The 19,185-nt window shown below is 44.1% G+C and overlaps 1 protein-coding gene and 1 long non-coding RNA gene across 2 annotated transcripts; both read right to left on the bottom strand.

The window, feature by feature from the left end:
• Nucleotides 1-5,667: 5,667 nt before the first annotated feature.
• LOC128419207 (phospholipase A2 inhibitor and Ly6/PLAUR domain-containing protein-like) lies at nucleotides 5,668-10,285 on the bottom strand. The gene is made up of 4 exons (XM_053399633.1): nucleotides 10,168-10,285; nucleotides 7,487-7,585; nucleotides 6,304-6,453; nucleotides 5,668-5,720 (listed from the first exon to the last, which is right to left on the bottom strand). Exons 1-4 carry the CDS (start codon nucleotides 10,253-10,255, stop codon nucleotides 5,668-5,670), a joined length of 390 nt encoding a protein of 129 aa, XP_053255608.1. The 5' UTR covers nucleotides 10,256-10,285.
• A 7,887-nt stretch (nucleotides 10,286-18,172) lies between these two features.
• LOC128420378 (uncharacterized) lies at nucleotides 18,173-18,969 on the bottom strand. Its single transcript, XR_008332011.1, has 2 exons — nucleotides 18,741-18,969; nucleotides 18,173-18,634 (listed from the first exon to the last, which is right to left on the bottom strand). It is a non-coding gene; the product is annotated as an uncharacterized LOC128420378 (long non-coding RNA).
• Between the last annotated feature and the right edge of the window lie 216 nt (nucleotides 18,970-19,185).

Below are 19,185 nucleotides of genomic sequence, written 5' to 3'. Positions count from 1 at the left end.
ATCTTTGGTCCCGGCCAATATGGCCAACTATTGCCCAGTCTCAAATCTTCCATTCTTGGGTAAGGTGAGTGAGCGGTTGGTTGCGGAACAACTCCAGGCATGCCTGGAGGATGCGGACCATTTGGATCCCTTCCAGTTGGGATTCAGGCCCCATTATGGGACTGAAACTGTGCTGGTTGTGCTGGTCTATGATCTCTAGCGGGCTAAGGACAAAGGTGAAAGCTGTTTCCTAGTTCAGCTGGATCTCTCAGCGGCCTTTGATACCATCAACCATGACATCCTTCTGAACCATTTAAAGGTGCTGGGAGCTGGGGCATTGTTATACAATGGTTCCATTCCTTCCTCCTGGGCCATGTCCAGAAAGTGGTGTTGAGGGATGAGTGTTCAGACCCCTGGGCTCTCAATTGTGGGGTGCCTCAGGGTTCTGTTCTGTCCTCTACTCCATGCTTTTTAATACCTATATGAAGCTGCTGGGAGAGATCATCGGGGGGGTTGTGCTGACTGTTCATCAGTATGCGGATGATACCCAGCTCTACCTCTTTTTCAAATCGAAACAAGTGAAGGCGATGAATGTCATGTGTGAATGTATGGAGGTGGTTGGAGGATGGATGGCATATAACAGATTGAGGTTGAATCCTGACAAGGCAGAAGTACTGTTTCTGGGGGATAGGGGGCAGGGTGGTGGGGGGGTCTCCCTGCTTCTGAATGGGGTAACTGTGTCCCTGAAGAACTATGTGTGCAGCCTGGGAGTCATTTCAGACTCACAGCTGTCCATGGAGGCGCAGGTTAATTCTGTGTCCAGGGCAGCTGTCTACCAGCTCCATCTGGTATGCAGGCTGAGATCCTACATGTCCCAGACTGTATTGCCAGAGTGGTGCATGCTCTAGTTCTCTCCTGCTTGGACTACTGCAATGTGCTCTATGTGGGGCTACCTTTGAAGGTGACCTGGAAACTACAACTAATCCAGAATGTGGCAGCTAGCCTGGTGACTGGGAGTGGCCAATGAGACCACATAACACTGGGCCTGAAAGACCTACATTGGCTTCCAGTATGTTTCTGAGCACAATTCAAAGTGTTGGTGCTGACCTTTAAAGCACTAAACCACCTTTGGCCCAGTATACCTGAAGGAGCGTCTCCACCCCCATCATCCAGCCAGGACACTGAGGTCCAGCGCTGAGGGCCTTCTGGCGATTCCCTCACTGCAAGAAGTGAGGTTGCAGGGAACCAGGCAGAGGGCCTTCTCAGTAGTGGTGCCTGCCTTGTGGAATGCCCTTCCACCAGATGTCAAGGAAATAAAGAACTATCTGACTTTTGGAAGACATCTGAAAGGACTCCTGTTTAGGGAAGTTTTTAATTTTTGTTGTTTTACTATGTTTTTAATATTTTGTTGATAGCCATCCAGAGTGGCTAGGGAAACCCAGCCAAGTGGGCAGGGTAGAAATGAAGGAGAAGGAGAAGGAGAAGGAGAAGGAGAAGGAGAAGGAGAAGGAGAAGGAGAAGGAGAAGGAGAAGGAGAAGGAGAAGGAGAAGGAGAAGAAGAAGTCGTTGCTACTGCTGCTATTATTATTATTATTATTATTATTATTATTATTATTAACAAGTCATGTCCCCCAGTCTCTCAGTGCATTTTTTACATTTTTTTAAAAAACCAAAAATGTAAGGTGGTCATAGTTGCAGGATCACATTAGAAGATTTCCAGTGTGCCATCAGAATCCTAGTTTTGCATGAAGAAATGGGGGTTGGAGGTTAATAACTGTGGGGTAAGGAGAGGAAGCTTGGGGGGTTAATGTAGAGGGAATGATAATGAGATTGGTGAATGGTGTCAGCAGGAAGAAAGAGGTTTGTGTGTTTCTATGCTAGCCTAACCCACTTTAGAAAAGCTAAAGCACAGAATGAACTCAGGCTTGCTAGAGAGGTTAAAAGCAACAAAAACGGCTTTTATGGGTATGTTCATAGCAAAAGGAAGAACAAAGAAACAGTGGGGTCACTCAGAGGAGAAGATGGTGAAATGCAAACAGGGGACACAGAAAGGGCTGAACTCCTCAATGCCTTCTTTGCCTCAGTCTTCTCCGATAAAGAAAACAATGCCCGACCTGAAGAATTTGGAGCAAATGATTCAGCAGAGGAAACACAGCCCAGAATAACTAAGGAGATAGTACAAGAATACTTGGCTAGTTTAGATGTATTCAAGTCTCCAGGGCCAGATGAACTGCATCCAAGAGTATTAAAAGAACTGGCAGATGTGATCTCAGAACCACTGGCAGTCATCTTTGAGAATTCCTGGAGAACAGGCGAAGTCCCGGCAGACTGGAGGAGGGCAAATGTTGTCCCTATTTTCAAAAAGAGGAAAAGAAAGGACCCAAATAATTACCGCCCAGTCAGTCTGACATCAATACCAGGGAAGATTCTGGAGCAGATCATTAAGCAAACAGTCTGTGAGCACCTAGAAAGAAATGCTGTGATCACCAATAGTCAGCATGGATTTCTGACAGAATTACAACCCTGGTAGATGAAGGGAACGCAGTGGATGTAGCCTACCTTGATTTCAGCAAGGCATTTGACAAGGTGCCCCATGATATTCTTGTAAAGAAGCTGGTAAAATGCAGTCTTGACTATGCTACCACTCAGTGGATTTGTAACTGGCTGACTGACCGAACCCAAAGGGTACTCATCAATGGTTCCTCTTCATCCTGGAGAAGAGTGACTAGTGGGGTGCACAGGGTTCTGTCTTGGGCCTGGTCTTATTCAACATCTTTATCAACGACTTGGATGATGGACTCAAGGGCATCCTGATCAAATTTGCAGATGACACCAAACTGGGAGAGGTGGCTAACACCCCAGAGGACAGGATCACACTTCAAAACAACCTTGACAGATTAGAGAACTGGGCCAAAACAAACAAGATGAATTTTAATAGGGAGAAATGTAAAGTATTGCACTTGGGCAAAAAAAATGAGAGGCACAAATACAAGATGGGTGACACCTGGCTTGAGAGCAGTACATGTGAAAAGGATCTAGGAGTCTTGGTTGACCACAAACTTGACATGAGCCAACAGTGTGACGCGGCAGCTAAAAAAGCCAATGCAATTCTGGGCTGCATCAATAGGAGTATAGCATCTAGATCAAGGGAAGTAATAGTGCCACTGTATTCTGCTCTGGTCAGACCTCACCTGGAGTACTGTGTCCAGTTCTGGGCACCACAGTTCAAGAAGGACACTGACAAACTGGAACGTGTCCAGAGGAGGGCAACCAAAATGGTCAAAGGCCTGGAAACGATGCCTTATGAGGAACGGCTAAGGGAGCTGGGCATGTTTAGCCTGGAGAAGAGGAGGTTAAGGGGTGATATGATAGCCATGTTCAAATATATAAAAGGATGTCACATAGAGGAGGGAGAAAGGTTGTTTTCTGCTGCTCCAGAGAAGCGGACACGGAGCAATGGATCCAAACTGCAGGAAAGAAGATTCCACCTATACATTAGGAAGAACTTCCTGACAGTAAGAGCTGTTCGACAGTGGAATTTGCTGCCAAGGAGTGTGTTGGAGTCTCCTTCTTTGGAGGTCTTTAAGCAGAGGCTTGACAACCATATGTCAGGAGTGCTCTGATGGTGTTTCCTGCTTGGCAGGGGGTTGGACTCGATGGCCCTTGTGGTCTCTTCCAACTCTATGATTCTATGACTTCTAGTACTGCAAAAACTTTAGAGCAATGCAAACTGGAAAAGGTAACATACAAATCTTCACTGATCCCTCTAACCACCCCACTTCCTCCTCCTCCTCCTACTCCTCCTCCTCTTCTTCTTCTATTTCTTCTTCTTCTTCTTTTAAAAAATATTTTTTATTAAAGATTTTCTACTTCTGATTTTGAGTTTAGGTTTTCTAACTCTTTTTAAATGAGATTCCTCTCTTTTTATATACAGTGGTACCTCGGGTTACGGACACTTCAGGTTACATACACTTCAGGTTACAGACTCCGCTAACCCAGAAATAGTACCTCGGGTTAAGAACTTTGCTTCAGGATGAGAACAGAAAGCGTACGACGGCAGCGGGAGGCCCCATTAGCTAAAGTGGTGCTTCAGGTTAAGAACATTTTCAGGTTAACAACGGACCTCCAGAACAAATTAAGTTCTTAACCTGAGGTACCACTGTATACAATAATTTCAGACATAGCTAATGAGTTGTTTTACTTTTTATTTGTTTTTTTGCCCCAGAATGGTTGCATCACTTTTTAAATCATTACAATTAAAAGTATATTATGAAGATACATGAGGACCTCTTGACGCACCCCACCCAGCCATGCAAGGAGCCTCTGGTTGGGACCTTCACTGAAGTAAATTATTGCTGATAACCATCCGGAAGAAACAAACAAAACCATTTTTGGACTCAATATTCTTTATTGGGCCTGCAATCTTTCATTCACAAAACAGCCTGGAAATTCAAAAACACACTTTGGAGGAGGTGGGAGAGGTATTGTGGTACTCAAGTCAGGATGAGGAAGAAATTCAATTTTGTATGCATATTAATGAGAAACTAACTCATTTGCACTTTCCAGACCAATATGCAAACTAAAACTCAGCCTTAAATTTTCACGTTTCTCATAATTTTGCAATGTAGTTCATAAGCCAAACAGTGTATACAAAAATGCATTTATGTGAGGAAAATGCATATATTAGTGATAATAACATTCTGTGTCTATTGTTCAAACTGCATGTAAACGTTGTGTTTATTAGGGTAAATCCATGCTAAAATGTGAGCAGATTTTCAATAGTTTTTTAAAGAAGCTAATTGCCATAGAAATGTCGAAAACTGAATTTAGGGTTAAAAAATTGAGAAACTTGATAGCACTGAAATTTGACAGATTTGTCCATTTCAGTGCCGAAATGCTCATGGCATGAATCCTTCGAAGTGGCTGGCATTGAAAGAGAGCTCAGGAGAGAAACTTCATAAAGAAAAGGCTGGAGACACTATGTAGCAGGAGGAGGAAGAAGCTCTTCCCCAAGTTATGGTTGTCACTCGATTTTGTTGTTGTTGTGGCTGGTCTCTGAGTTGTGGCTGATGCAGAACTTCTGGCTGGTTAAGCTTTTGCAGCTGGTGCTGGCTTTTCGGCATCGACACATGATATTTTATCCATTTTGTAGGGGATTCCTGCAATTGTCACTTCATAGTTCTCTACACCGCACATATTGCTTGTTCCACAACCATGCAGGACGAACTTCTTGGCACCTGCAGGTAAATATGGGGATCGTCAGCAGATGTCAGTGGCAGCTGCTCTAGTACAGCAAATGGGGCATGACCCCTTCCATTTCAGTCTGCCCTCACCCAGCCCCCATCATCCTGCCTTCTGACTCACAACCAGGCCAAGCCTGACCCTCCTCCTCCCTTCCTAATTCCCTTCAGGGTTACCAGAGCTTCCTGTTGCACTGATGCAACTCATTTGACCATCTGTGCATGAGACCTGTCCACCCTTGCATTTCTCCTCCGTCTGAGCATAACATCCAGTTGGACAAGTGTACCCATTCTCAGTCCAAGTAGTTGGAAGAACTAGGAAGCAAAGAAGGAAGAAGCAAATTGTCATATATGGAAATTTTTTACATAAGAATCTCCAAAGAGCCCCGCTGGATCATTGACAGGCCTGCTTCACACAGACACAGCAGCCACAGCCTTCCTGATGCATTCACAAAACCACCCACTGAGTCCTCCCCACTCCCAGGTCTTTGTTAGCATATTCTTTGTCAGAATAAAAGAATGAGGTCTAGAGTCACAGGTTTGACACCTTTCCTTCTTGTGTTAGGATGAAAGGTGTGGAGGGACTAAAATTTCCTCCACTCCACCCTGTTCCTGCCAAGTTTCAAAAGCAAATTGTGAATGTTTTCATCATTCTGAAACCAAGGGCCCCTCCAGATGGGTCTTTTATTGCAGTTCATTTGTGCAACATGTTCTTCAAACTATAACATTGCATTAGTGATGGATTTCTCCTGGTTTCATGTGTCCTGTGGTGTTTCCTACTGCATTATTACTGACTGGAGGGGCTGTGGAGCAACAGAAGTGGGACGAAAATAAACCAGGACATTTGTGGCATGAAAGGTGATGGGTTTTCAGCAGGAAGAAATGGGATGTGCACTGATTGGAAATGAAGCAGTATGACCACCCCAATACCTCTGCACACGCAAACAGTATTGAGAGTGGAATTGTGTGTGACTGGCCCAATAGCACCATGAGCACAAATCACCCTGAACACACTATAAAAAGGACTTCTGGAGAGGTCCAGGTTCGCAATTCTGATATCAGAGAGGGACAGGTGATGACTTACTTCCCCAATCTAAGTTTTTGTTGCACCCATCTTCAGTACAGCAAGCGGAGCTGGAGCGCAAATGTTTCCCATCTCCTATGGTGATGGTAAAAGCATTGGCACAAGAATCATTTTTCCCACATGTATAGAATGTTGTACTAAACTTGACTCCTGTATACCAGAAAAGGAAAAAGACAAACAACATGTCAGGAGAGCTCATTCCCCAAAATCCTTCATTCTCTGCCAAACTCCACTCTGCCTTGCCCTTCCATCCTTTCCAAGTTCTCCCAAGGGAATATGGCTTGCTGGAGTACAAGCGGCTCCATCTTGTTGAATTAAGCTCTGGAAGTTCCAGATCAATGGTGAAGAACCTCAGGTCTTTCTGTATCTGACCCTACAGAACCTGCCCAATCCACACCCCTTACCAACTTCATTTTACATCCTCCTTGAGTGTGTTTGCCTGGCTGGTATATGTCATTGAAATCTGATAATGATTTCTGTTTTCCTTGACCGAGTCGAAGAGAGAGAGAGAGATGGGTGTTTGTGGACAGAACCTAGCCTACAAAGCTAAAATTTACATTTATTCCTTTGCCTACTTTTGGTGGGCAGTGGTAGAGGAGAAAGTCCTGGCTGGTCCATTAAGTGAATGGGGTACTTCCTGTTCTATTATTATTATTATTATTATTATTATTATTATTATTATTATATTTATACCCTACCCATCTGACTGGGTTGCCCCAGCCAACATATATAAAAACATAATAAAATATTTAAAAACCTCCCTATGCAGGGCTGTCTTCAGATGTCTTCTAAAGGTTGCATGGTTACTTATCTCCTTGGTTTGGGGGTCGGATAACTCCATACCCTCCAACATTTATCCAATGAAAATAGGGGCATCCTAAGGAAATGCAGGACATTCCAGGATCAAATCAGAAACCGGGTCAGCTTCTGTAAATCCAGGACTGTCCCTCGAAAATAGGGAAACTTGGAGGGTCTGCTATCAGCTTCCAACTCCTTCTTAGTCTCAGAGTTGTCCCTTGCAGAACTCAGCTGGGAGCAGAAGCATGGGGACGAAAGTAGAATGATTTGGCTCTGCCCTTCATTGGCCTTCTTCCATACCAGTCCTAATGGGCACCAGACTCCATTGGATAGATTGTGGCACAGCATGGAGGATGCCACCAGGCAAGGCCAACACCTCCCTTACCAAACATTGTGCTCTCGTCCTTGATGACCACACAGGCATTCAAACCACTGGCACAGTCTGAAACCTCAGAACCTTCAGTTCCTTGTTGACACTTAAGGGCTGGAAGAAGAAAGTAAAGGCTGAACAAAATTATATCAGAGTGAAGACATAACAAATATAATGGGAGAAGTTCTGCTGTGGCTCTATGATTCGAGGAGCCTCCCCCCCCCCCGAGAGGACAATTAGGACAATGGGGGAGGTGAAATACCTCAGGAAAAATAAGGGGGCAGATGACGGAGATAAATATACATACAAAAGTTAAATATTTGGCAATATAGTTGATAGACAAGAATATTAAGATATTTAAAGACAATTATGAGAAAATTTGGAAAAGAAATAAAAAGGAATTTAGAAATTTGGGGAAGAATGAATTTGTCATTGTTAGGAAGAATTTCAGTGTCTGAGATGAATGTATTGCCAAAAATGTTGTTTTTATTCCAATCAATCCCGGTGAGAAGCAATGCGAGCTGCTTCAAAGAATGGTAAAAAGATATTTCAAAATTTATCTGTAAAGGGAAGAAACCAAGAATAAAATATAGACTACTAACAGACATCAAAGATAGAGGAGGTTTCTCTCTACCGGATTTAAGATTATATTATGAAGCATCTTGCATCTGCTGGATCCAGGATTGGATAAAAATAAAAGATACAGATTTGCTAGATTTAGAAGGCCATGACAATAGATTTGGCTGGGATGCGTATATATGGTACCATAAGGCAAAATTACATAAAAGATTTTGGAATCATATAATAAGAAATTCAGTTTTTTAAGTCTGGGAGAAATATAAAGATCTATCAGAACAAAAAACAAAACAAAACACCATGGTGGCTCTCCACGCTAGATGCAATATCTCTCAAAAAAAATTAATCTGAGGACGAATTGGTCAACATATAATCAGTTAAAATTAAAGGAGTTTGTAAAAGTCAGAGAAATGGTTACAGATTGGTTACAATATTTTCAGTTAAATGAAACCTTTAAAAATGATAAAAAGAAAGGATTAAGCTATGAAGTGTCAAGATTTCAGAGAGAGATAATAGAAGACCATACCAAATTACTGTCAAAAATGTATAATCTGCTATTGGAATGTAATACCAAAGAGGAACAGGTCAAATCTGTCATGATAAAATGGGCAAAAGATGTGGCACACAATATACAAATGATAGACCCTCACCCAGGGTCCAAACACACTCTCAGCTCACCCACAAAAGTCTCACAATCAGAACAGCGGCCATCGATCTAGTCTCTCACTATAGACTTGCTTTTCATGGGCAAGCCCAAGGTCAGTGGTAGGTCTTAGTTGTGGGATTCCCATAGGCATCTGGCCGAGAATAGGATTGTGGACAATATGGGCTACTGGCCTGATCCTGCAGGCTCTTCCTGTGTTTTTCTACCAAATACAGAGGTAAAGGGACCCCTGACCATTAGCTCCAGTCACGGACGCCTCTGGGGTTGCGGCGCTCATCTCGCTTCATTGGCCGAGGGAGCCGGCGTACAGCTTCTGGGTCATGTAGTCAGCATGACTAAGCTGCTTCTGGCGAACCATTTACCTTCCCGCTGGAGCGGTACCTATTTATCTACTTGCACTTCATGCTTTCGAACTGCTAGGTTGGCAGGAGCAGGGACCGAGCAACGGCAGCTCACCCTGTCACGGGGATTCGAACTGCTGACCTTCTGATCGGCAAGCCCTAGGCTCTGTGGTTTAACCCACAAGCCCCCCTTGCTATGAGGTGTATAAAAAGCTGAAGCAACAACAGACAACTTAAAGAAAACATTACAAAAATACACAGTTACATATAAAAACATTACATTAATATAACATTACTAATATATATATATAAATCAATAGCAATTCCTTTCGATCTCTTTTTTTATATATATTTTTATATATAAATTTTATTAGTTTTTTAACATATCACTTTCAACAGTAATTAAACACACTTTTACATCTTATTCAATTTTTTTGACTTCCATCATTCCTGTCTGAAAATTTTCCAATCTAATCTCTTAGTATGCATTTCTTATTTTCCCTATTACATTTCAAACTCATAACCAATATCTCTATCTTTTTCTACTTTGTAACACTTCGTATATTTCTCCTTACAAAACTTCCTGTAGTCCTACTAGCCTAATTTGTTGTTTACAGTTGCTCTTCAAATAATTCAACAATTCATTTCATTCTCAGCCTCTCGGTTCTCACCCAGGGTCCAAACACACCCTCAGTTCACCCACAAAAGTCGCGATCAGAACAGCGGCCATCGATCTAGTCTCTCACTATAGACTTGCTTTTCATGGGCAAGCCCAAGGTCAATGGTACTTCCTTAGGCTTCCCACAGCTGTGTCCCATTCAGCTGCCCTTTCCACACCCACTTCAAGGTACAGCAGATGTGCTAAGTCTCCCAGGGGGTCCAAAGGATGGGGAAAGTTTCCCTTTCTTTCTTCACCCTCTTCACCCTCTGTCCCCTCCTCGTTCTCAAGCTGGCAGATCCTCCTGTGGTAAGAAAGTTCTCTGCAAAGTTTTTAACCCCCCTAGATTAGCATCAAATGATGGCCCAGTTGATATGTCATTACATAGTGCTGGTCTTCCATTCTGTCCCTAACAGCATAGTAGGAAAATGGATGTGATCAATGATAAATAACTTACATGTATCCGCAGAGGCAACTAAGAGTGGCGAAAGAAGGCAGAGCACAAGGAGAGGCACCATGGTGTCGTAAGGTAGGGCTAAGATCATTGCTGAGTTTGAGTGCTTCTTGCGCACAGATGTATGTGCAAAGGACATTTTATAGATGGGTCTGCTGTAACATCTTTTAGGGAGTTGCTCCAATGAACCACAGTAAAAGGAGTGTTGTGTAGTGTAAATACCCATAAAGAAAATGGGTGGAGATGCTTCTCTTATTGTGCCAGGACTTCCTGGAATGAACGGTGGATTCTGACGACAAATTTGGCAAAACTGATGCCAACTTGATGCATTTCTAGCTTTAGGAATGTTTGGCATGTACCTTACATATTGTTACTTATTCCATTTATTCCCCCCTCCTCTATGGACCCTCAAGCAGGCAGGAGGGAGGAACACTCTTTTATTCTAACAACAACCCTGTGAGGTAGGTTCGGCTGAGAGATAGTGTGTAGCCCAAAATACATCACCCAAGGAGTTTCATGGATGAGTGGAGATCTGGCTCCAGGTCTTCCTCATCCTGCCATATTATCATTTATTGCCTGCTGTGTTCTGAGATTAGTGCAGCCAGCTCCAGAAAACAGGGAAAGTTCAGAGAGGAGCCTCAAAATTCAAGGATGGTGAGCCTGTGGCCCTCTGGATGTTGATATGGATGCAGCTTCCACCACCCCTAACCAATAGCCATGCTGGCTGGAACTGACAGGAACTCCAGTCCAACAACACCTGGAGGGTGACAAATTCGCTACCCTAGCTCAAGTTCAAAAAGTTTGAGGAACACTTCTCTCTCAATCCTCATCTGGTGAGGATCCTATCCAGCAGCAACATAGTTTTCAATAGAAGGACTATATGGTAGAAGGTGTCTCATCCTCTTGAGAGTGAAGGCGCTCTTAGCTCTGCTCCTGAAGATTGTTGTTGGTGTGTGTGTGAGTGTGTCAGAGGGGCCAAATTGCTCTGAAGATTGGGGACGGGTGATGACACACGCATGATGTCAGGATACCGGGAGGAATCAGGGAGTGGTGTCATGGAATCCGATCCCCACTCCCACCCCCCATTGTAGGCTGCCAAGAATAGATAGGACAAGGATAGTTCTTACCAATGTCTATTATTCAATAATTACGAGGAGAGGATTAGAAATGCAGCCTCTTGGAGTAATGGTGTTGATCTGAGTAATCTCCACCCCACTTCTCTCCTCATTCGTCAACAGCACCACCCACCTTATGGTGCCCGCTTAGGTCCATTTCCTCCGAGCCTTTTGCTTTCCTACTTTCAGTGCTCGCCAGGTTCTGGGAGAAGGCGGGCCTGGAATGCTTTCTAGTGATAACGTGTCAGCCAGCTGCTCCGGCTCTGCTTACCCCTCCTCCTCTTCCATTATTTCCCAAATTTGCCCCTCGTGTGCCTCTGAGCCGTAACCTTCCTCAAACAACTGTTGTAAATCTATACTGTCTTCCTCTTCTCTGGAAGGTTCAGGAGGGGGAGGTGGTCTCCACCATTCCTCCTCTGTCCAGTCCTGACAGGTGGAGGCAAATGCAGTGGCAGTGCGGATTCAATGGCCAGCGGTTCCTCCTCTCTCATGTTCAGCCTTCTCCCCCTCCTCCCTCTGCTGCCACTGGATGGGTGTTGCTTCCCCCTCCTTCCCCTCCGCAGCAGGAGGAGGAGCCAGCCACTGAAGCTGAACCACACGTGGCTCTGTGCTCAGTCTCCTCTGCCCCCTAATTGTTTGGAACATTGAGGGGGTCACCCACCAAAATATGGGGCACCCAGAAGAGCAGGGGCCCTAGGATTTGGCACCCCTGGTGTGTGTGTGTGTGTGTGTGTGTGTGTGTGTGGAGTCGTTTTGGGGTGGGATTGCATTTTATTGAAGCAAAAGACAGGCAGAACCATGAGTGGCATTGGCTGGGCCAGGGACTGGACAGAGGAATAGTGGTGGACACCACCTCCCTAGCCTGAACCTTCCAGAGAAGAAGAAGACCGAAAAGATTTACAACAGTGGATTGCGGGGGGGGGGGTCATAGCTCAGAGGAGGATGAAAGGCAAAGTTGGAAAATTATGGGAGAAGAGGAGGAGGCAGAGCTGGAGCAGCTGGATGACATGTTATCACCAGAAAGCATTCCAGACCCCCCTTCTCCCAGAACCTGGCAGGCATTGAAAATAGGAGACCAAAGGGCTCGGAGACAAATGACCCTAAGTGGCCACCGTAAGGTGGGTGGTGCTGATGACGAGTGAGGAAGTTGAGAAAAGAGGCTGCATTTCTAAGCCTCTCTCTGTGAATATTGAATAAAAGCCATTGGTAAGAACTTTCCTTGTTTCCTCTATTCCTGGCAGCCTTCTGTGGGGGGATCAGATTCCCTGAAGACTGACAGGCTGTGACTTCAAGAACATGTGCTTGTTCCCCTTGCTTTTTCTGCATGTCATGTGTCTTTTTAGGGAGTGAAGCTGGAATGCAGGAACCATCTTAGTCATGATTTTTATAGTCCACTGTTTTGGCTAAAGGTCAAGGTATAAATTCCATAAGCAAACAAATAAATCTCCACCAGCCATTTTTTGGATCATTTGGTCAGGTACGTGACATATCTACCCACTTCCTGTTTGGCAGCCAAACCAGGAAGTTCGTTGGGTCTTTCATGGGCTGCTGTCTCTGGCTGTGTTTTCCCCTCAGTGTAACATGTGTTACCAACCCCTAGATGAAACTAAGGGCTTATTCTCACTTCCCCTCGTCCCACTGCTTTCCACTGGGGGAGCAGCTTTCCCCGCTCAATTGGAGCAAATGGCAATTTGGGCTTTTTTCCAGATGGATGTTTGTTCTGAACGAGCACTAAAGAGCAGGTTTTCCATGCAAAAGGAGTGGGGTAAGGGGACGACCGCTCAGACCACGTGGACCCAGGCTTTCTAGGCAGGGAACAAGCAGGAATGTGGATGAGCCTTAAAGCCATGTTTGCACAGTAAGCTTCCTCCAAAGATTTCCAGGAGTGGTAGTTTGTTAAAGGTGCTGAGAGTTGTTAGGAGACCCCATGTTAAGACGTGGAGAGTCCTCCCCTCCCTTTGGTAACTTCACAGATAAGAATTAATGAACAGTTTATAATTTATAGTCCTTTTTATTCAGTGATATGGTTGAAAGCAAAAATCCACATCGCTCCACAAGGAGAGCAGCAACATCCTGGATGCCAACAGGAAGTTCCCACTCCTCTCTGCATTCTTTGTGCTCTAATACAGACGAACCTTCTAGTTCTTAGGGAGGGAGGGTCCCTCACACTCTCTAATGATGTCTCTGCTGGCTGTTCCCTCCCTTCTGTCTATCTATCCATTATCTTGTAGCTAGGTAACTCTTGCTGAAGCTGCTCAGTGTCAGTATCTGTCCCTGCTTCTGAAACTGCTGGAGACGGGGGGGGCACGCGGATCTTCCCCCTCCAACTGCTCTTCAGATAGGAGTTACTCTGCCTGGAGATGCATTCTCCAACCTGAGGAGAGGGGTGGAGAACTGTAGCTCTGTGATGGGAAAAGGCAATCTCCAAACAATTCTCTGCCCCCTTAACAAACTAAAGCTCCCTAAATTTTTTGGGGGGGGCAATGGGTGTTTGGCATCATAGTGGTTCAGGAGTGGCTTGGACTGGCACCGTTGAGAAAGGGATGAAGACGGGGCCGCTAGGGGCGCATTGGAAGATGGCCGACAATTCCATCTCTCCGGCTCACATGAAGTAATTAAGAGTCTGATATGGGAGTATGCAGCCTCCTTTGTTACCCCAAGGGAATGGGGAACACTGCCTTGCCTGCGGTTGCCATAAATCACCCCCAGATTCGAAAGAAGGGGGTGAGGGCACTAGGCACACAGCCCTCGTGCGAGACGGCTCTCCCTGAAGCTGTCTCTGATCGTGCGTCTGGTTGCAAGAGCTCAAAATAAACAATTAGAGAGAAGCAAATGCACATATTTCGAGTGAAGATCGGGAGATAATACTGCTAATTAAAGTGATCTCTGTGAAGTGGAGTGACGGGCTGGACTCAATCATAAATCAAGAAGAAGATTCCTCAAAGGATCGGTATGTCGGAGTGGGACTAAAAGGGGGGGAGACTTTTTTTATTATCTTATGTGAGTACCTAACAACCCCCCCCCAAGAAAGAATCGTTGCAATTACTGATTACAAGCAGTATGATTGAGAACTATGTGGAAATAAATTACTAATCAAAGACATGGCCTGTGGGAACATCGGGAAAAGAATGAAAGCTCTTTGTGACGCAGTAATAAAAAGAGATTTGTTACGGCAGGCCTGCCACAGGATGATCGAGGGGGAGGAGGACCATGGCTTGTTATTATACCGGACTGTGAGGTTGACCTAGCAGGGCCCCCTGAGAAAATTGAGGAGAGACTGGCAGGCCTGTGGAAATTAACGGACAGACTTTGGGAATGCTTTGTACGGAGGTGCGGAAATGGCGTCTGTCTATTTTGATATGGCTCTTGGAGGAGTGTAAAATCCACACAGGATATAACAACGTTTGTTTTCAACCCGCTTGTGGAGACCACCAGAGATCACAAAGAAAGTAATATATGATAACAACAAGAAGATGAGGAAAATAACAAAGAGAAGATTGAACAGAACTGTGAACACTATTTTGACAGAACTGTGTACATTAAATTAGCAGCAAAAGAGATGTTTGGATCCCGTTCTGAGCTCGAAGCATGGGTACCCCCAACAAAAATTTTAAAATTTGGCTGTGTAATTTGGAATTAATGTGATTTGGAATTAATGTGATTTGATTGGCCTGTTAATAAAAATTATTTGGAAAAAAAAGAGAAAGGGATGAAGACAGTGGCCTGTGCCTGAGAGAGTCTCTCCATGACAAAGGATTTGTTGATTGCCCCAATCATGGGTGATCATTCTCAAAGGTCCTTCTCCAACCCTGATGCAGACCTCCTTTCTCCTGTCACAGAAAGGTGAGCTGCAGTATGTCCCTGGATCTTGCTGCTGCTGTTCAGCTGGCATGAATTCAGGCCATTCCTCTAGGTTCAGAGATTGACTCCTGAAACAGAAATGCTGGATTTACTGCCTGGCAATAAAACTGCCATTGTTGCCCATATCACAGTCCCCTGGCTTTGTTGCAAATGCAAACAGGGTTGTAGCCTTTGGCACAGTCAGCCTCTGACGTTGGCCTCACTGGGCACCTACTGAAGCCCACACCCCACTTGAAGTCCCCTGACTAGCTCTATGCATGATAGTCAGATGATTGTTGTTCTGGATGGGGTTGCGGTCCCTCTGGTGCAGCAGCTTAGAAGCTTGAGGATAGGGACAGGGAAGACATCCCAATCAACTTGTACCTCAGTTTCTGCCGTGTGGTAATAAGTTTCTAGGGGGTTCCAGGCACTCACTCAAGATTTGTGTTTTTCCATTGGAAAATCAGGACACAGTAGAGTCTGCAATGTCTCAGAAATATGGTTTATTCATACATATTTGCACCTAAAACCTTCAGTGGAGGAAGTGCAGAATATGACACCCCAAGAGTATCTCTTATTTTTCCTCTCATAGCTATAGCAAGCTTGTCTCCTAAGGAATTATGTCCCCCAGTCTCTCAGTGCAGCGTCTCCCAGCCAGCATACATGGAGTTCTGCTTACTTCCTCCTTCTTGCTTCCAGAACTCCTAGCCAAAACCCCTCTGTGTCAAAGGATGCCCTCCTTTCCTACAGAGACATCACACACCCCTTTTCCCCTGCCAACCTTCCTCTGTGTATAGCTTCTGCTTGGTCAGTGACTTCCTTTGAGTGGCTAATGGCTGTCCATCAGCACCATTGTTTCTTCAATGACCTGCCATCACCAGGCTGGCCTCATGAGCAAGCTCTCTGGTGCTATTCCCAGTCCTTGCTAAGTCCAGGAAACCATGAGTTTGCTCAAACTCTGACACTTCACAGGATGAAGAGACTATGGGGAGTCTGCCCACCTCCCCCTTCATAACAGTAGTTTCCAAAACAACCCACAAACCAAAAGAAAGAAACATAATTCAAAATTGGCATTTCTCTGAATATTGCATGCAATGTGGTTTGAAATATTGAAAAGATACATTTTCTATATACATTTTAAAAATTGCTTCCATGGAATCATGATGTTATTATTCATAGCATCGTCTATTTCTCTCTCTGATAACCATTTCTCCATTCAACATTATTTTCATTTGCTGTGGACCATACGGTGTCAAACAGGCAAGTATTGTAATTTTTTTGTATCCCTCAAACATTTTTATTGTTATATCTAGTGAAATAAAATAATGAAAAATTTGGGGAAAATAGTTTGTACCCGCACTCCCAATATCAATAATAATTATTATTTTTAGAGATTGTGAACACTTTTATTTTAATTCCACTGTTCTTTCTTTCTTTCTTTCTTTCTTTCTTTCTTTCTTTCTTTCTTTCTTTTTTTATCTCATGGATTTGTATAGCCTTTCTTAAATAAAAATATAAAAACATTTTTTTAAAAAAAAAATGTAAGGTGGTCATTGTTTCAGGATCACATTGCAAGTTTTCCAGTGCCTCATCAGAATCCAAGAATTGCATGAAGAAATGGGGGTGGGAGCTTAGTAATTGTGTGGGGGTAGGAAAGGGGGGGGGATAATGTAGGTGTTTGTGTGTTTCTATGCTATGCAAATACTTTAGAGAATACAAACTGGAAAATGTAACATACAGATCTTTACCCATCCCTCTAACCACCCCTCTTCTTCAAAAAAAAAACCCACACAAAAATCAAAAAACAAAAACATATATTAAATATTTTCTACTTCTGATTTTGAGTTTTGGTTATCTAACTCATTTTGAATAAGATTCCTCTCTTTTTTATATACAATAATTTTGGACATAGCTAAGGGGTGGTTCTGTTTTGTTTTTTGTCTTTTGGTCCCAGAATGGCCAAATCACTTTTTGAATCAATATAAAGAAAAGTGTATTATGAAGAAACACGAGGATCTCTTGTAATCTCACCAGCACACAGCACCCCACCCAGCCATGCAAGGAGCCTCTGGTTGGGACTTACCCTTTACTAAATTATTGTTGACAACCATCTGGAAGAAACAAAGAAAACCATTGTTGGACTCAATATTCTTTATTGGGCCTGCAATCATCCAGAAAACAGTACGGAACCCCATAAACACACTTGGAGGAGGAGGGAGACGCATTGTGGTACCCAAGTGAGGATGAGGGGGAAATACAGTTTTGTCTGCTTGTTAATGAGAAACTAACTCATTTGCACTTCCTAGACCAATACGCAAAGTAAAACTCAGTTACACATATTTCACATTTCTCAGAATTTTGCAGTGTAGTTCTTCAACCAAACGGTGTATACAAAAATGCATTTATGTGGGGAAAGTGCCTAAAGTGCATATTTTGGTGATAATAACATATATACACATATCTATGGCTTGCCATTCAAAAGGTCGGCGGTTCGAATCCCCTCGACGGGGTGAGCTCCTGTTGCTCGGTCCCTGCTCCTGCCAACCTAGCAGTTTGAAAGCACAAAGTGCAAATAAATAAATAGGTACCGCTCTGGCAGGAAGGTAAACGGTGTTTCCGTGCACTGCTCTGTTCACCAAAAGCGGCTTAGTGATGCTGGCCACATGACCCGGAAGCTGTACACCGGCTCCCTCGGCCAATAAACTGAGATGAGCGCCGCAAACCCAGAGTCATCCGTGACTGGACCTAATGGCCAGGGGTCCCTTTACCTTTACTTTTAGCATATATACAAATGCATTATATTAGGGGGAAATGCTAGCAAAACCCTATATTAGCCAAACTGCAAGTACAAATTGTGTTTATTAGGAGAAATGCATGCTAAAATGTGGATGGATTTTCAATAGTTGTTTTTTTAATGCAGATTTATGTGAGGGGAGTGCATATATTCATGATAATAACATTTATAAAATCATAAAAATTATAAAAAAGGCAATGCTGGTAAAACTGCATGTACAAATTGTGTTAACCAGGAGACATTCATGCTAAAACATGGACAGATTTTCAATAGCTTTATTTTTTTTAAAAGCAGATTGCTGTAGAAATGTGGAGAACTGAATTTAATGTTCTTTTAAAGAATGAGAAACCTAAGAGCACTGGAATGTGACAGATTTGTCCATTCCTTTGCCTAGCTGAATGGCGTGGAGAGAGAGTTTAGGAGAGGAACTTCATGAAGAGAATGCTGGAGATACTGGGTAGAAGAAGAAGGAAGGAATTCTTCCCCAAGATATGGTGAGTGCAAGCCTCTGATGTTGTTTTGGTACTTGTGGCTGGTTTTTGAGTTACTCCTGATTTCTGAGTTGTAGCTGATGCAGGAGTTGGAGGTTTTGCAGTAGTTGGGGGAGTATCACACGATATTTCATCCATTTTGTAGGGGATTCCTGCAATTTTCAATTCAAAGTCCTTTACACCGCACATATTGCTTGTTCCGCAACCCAGCAGGATGAACTTCCTGGCACCTGCAGGTAGACATGTTGATCAACATGTGAATTAGTGAAGCCTGCTCTAGTAGAACAAATGGGGCATGGCCCCTTCAACATCAGTCTGCCCTCAGCCACCCCTCACCTGCCAGCCATCAGCCCCACAACCAGTCCTGACCTCCAGCTTCCTCCTCCTGAGTCTCAGTGTTGCCCCTTGTAGAATGGAGCAGGGAAGAGGATGGGGACCAAACCAGAGTCAGTTTACTCTGCTTGTCAGGGGCTCCTCCCATGCCTATTGGCAATGGTCCAATACCAAAGGCACTGGCTTGGGCCTAACATGGCGTGGGACCAGCGTCGCACCACACGGATGATGTCACGGGCCTAGGACACCTCGCACGTGTCCCATGCCTATGACATCATACATGCAATGCGCATCACACGTGCGACACCAGGAGGTGGTTGAGTGCCACGCAGCTTCAATGGCTGCAGTTCTACTTCTCTCATGCTTGGGAGGAGCCACTGATGCTGCATCATGCTCGGCGCTCAGAGGATAAAGATGTCTTTATGTTGAGCATGCGAAATAGGTAATT

Source organism: Podarcis raffonei, chromosome 8 (assembly GCF_027172205.1).
Source record: "Podarcis raffonei isolate rPodRaf1 chromosome 8, rPodRaf1.pri, whole genome shotgun sequence".
Classification (NCBI taxonomy): Eukaryota; Metazoa; Chordata; class Lepidosauria; order Squamata; family Lacertidae; genus Podarcis; species Podarcis raffonei.
Note: the sequence above shows the minus strand (reverse complement) of the source record. Positions and strands in the feature narration are given on the sequence as shown.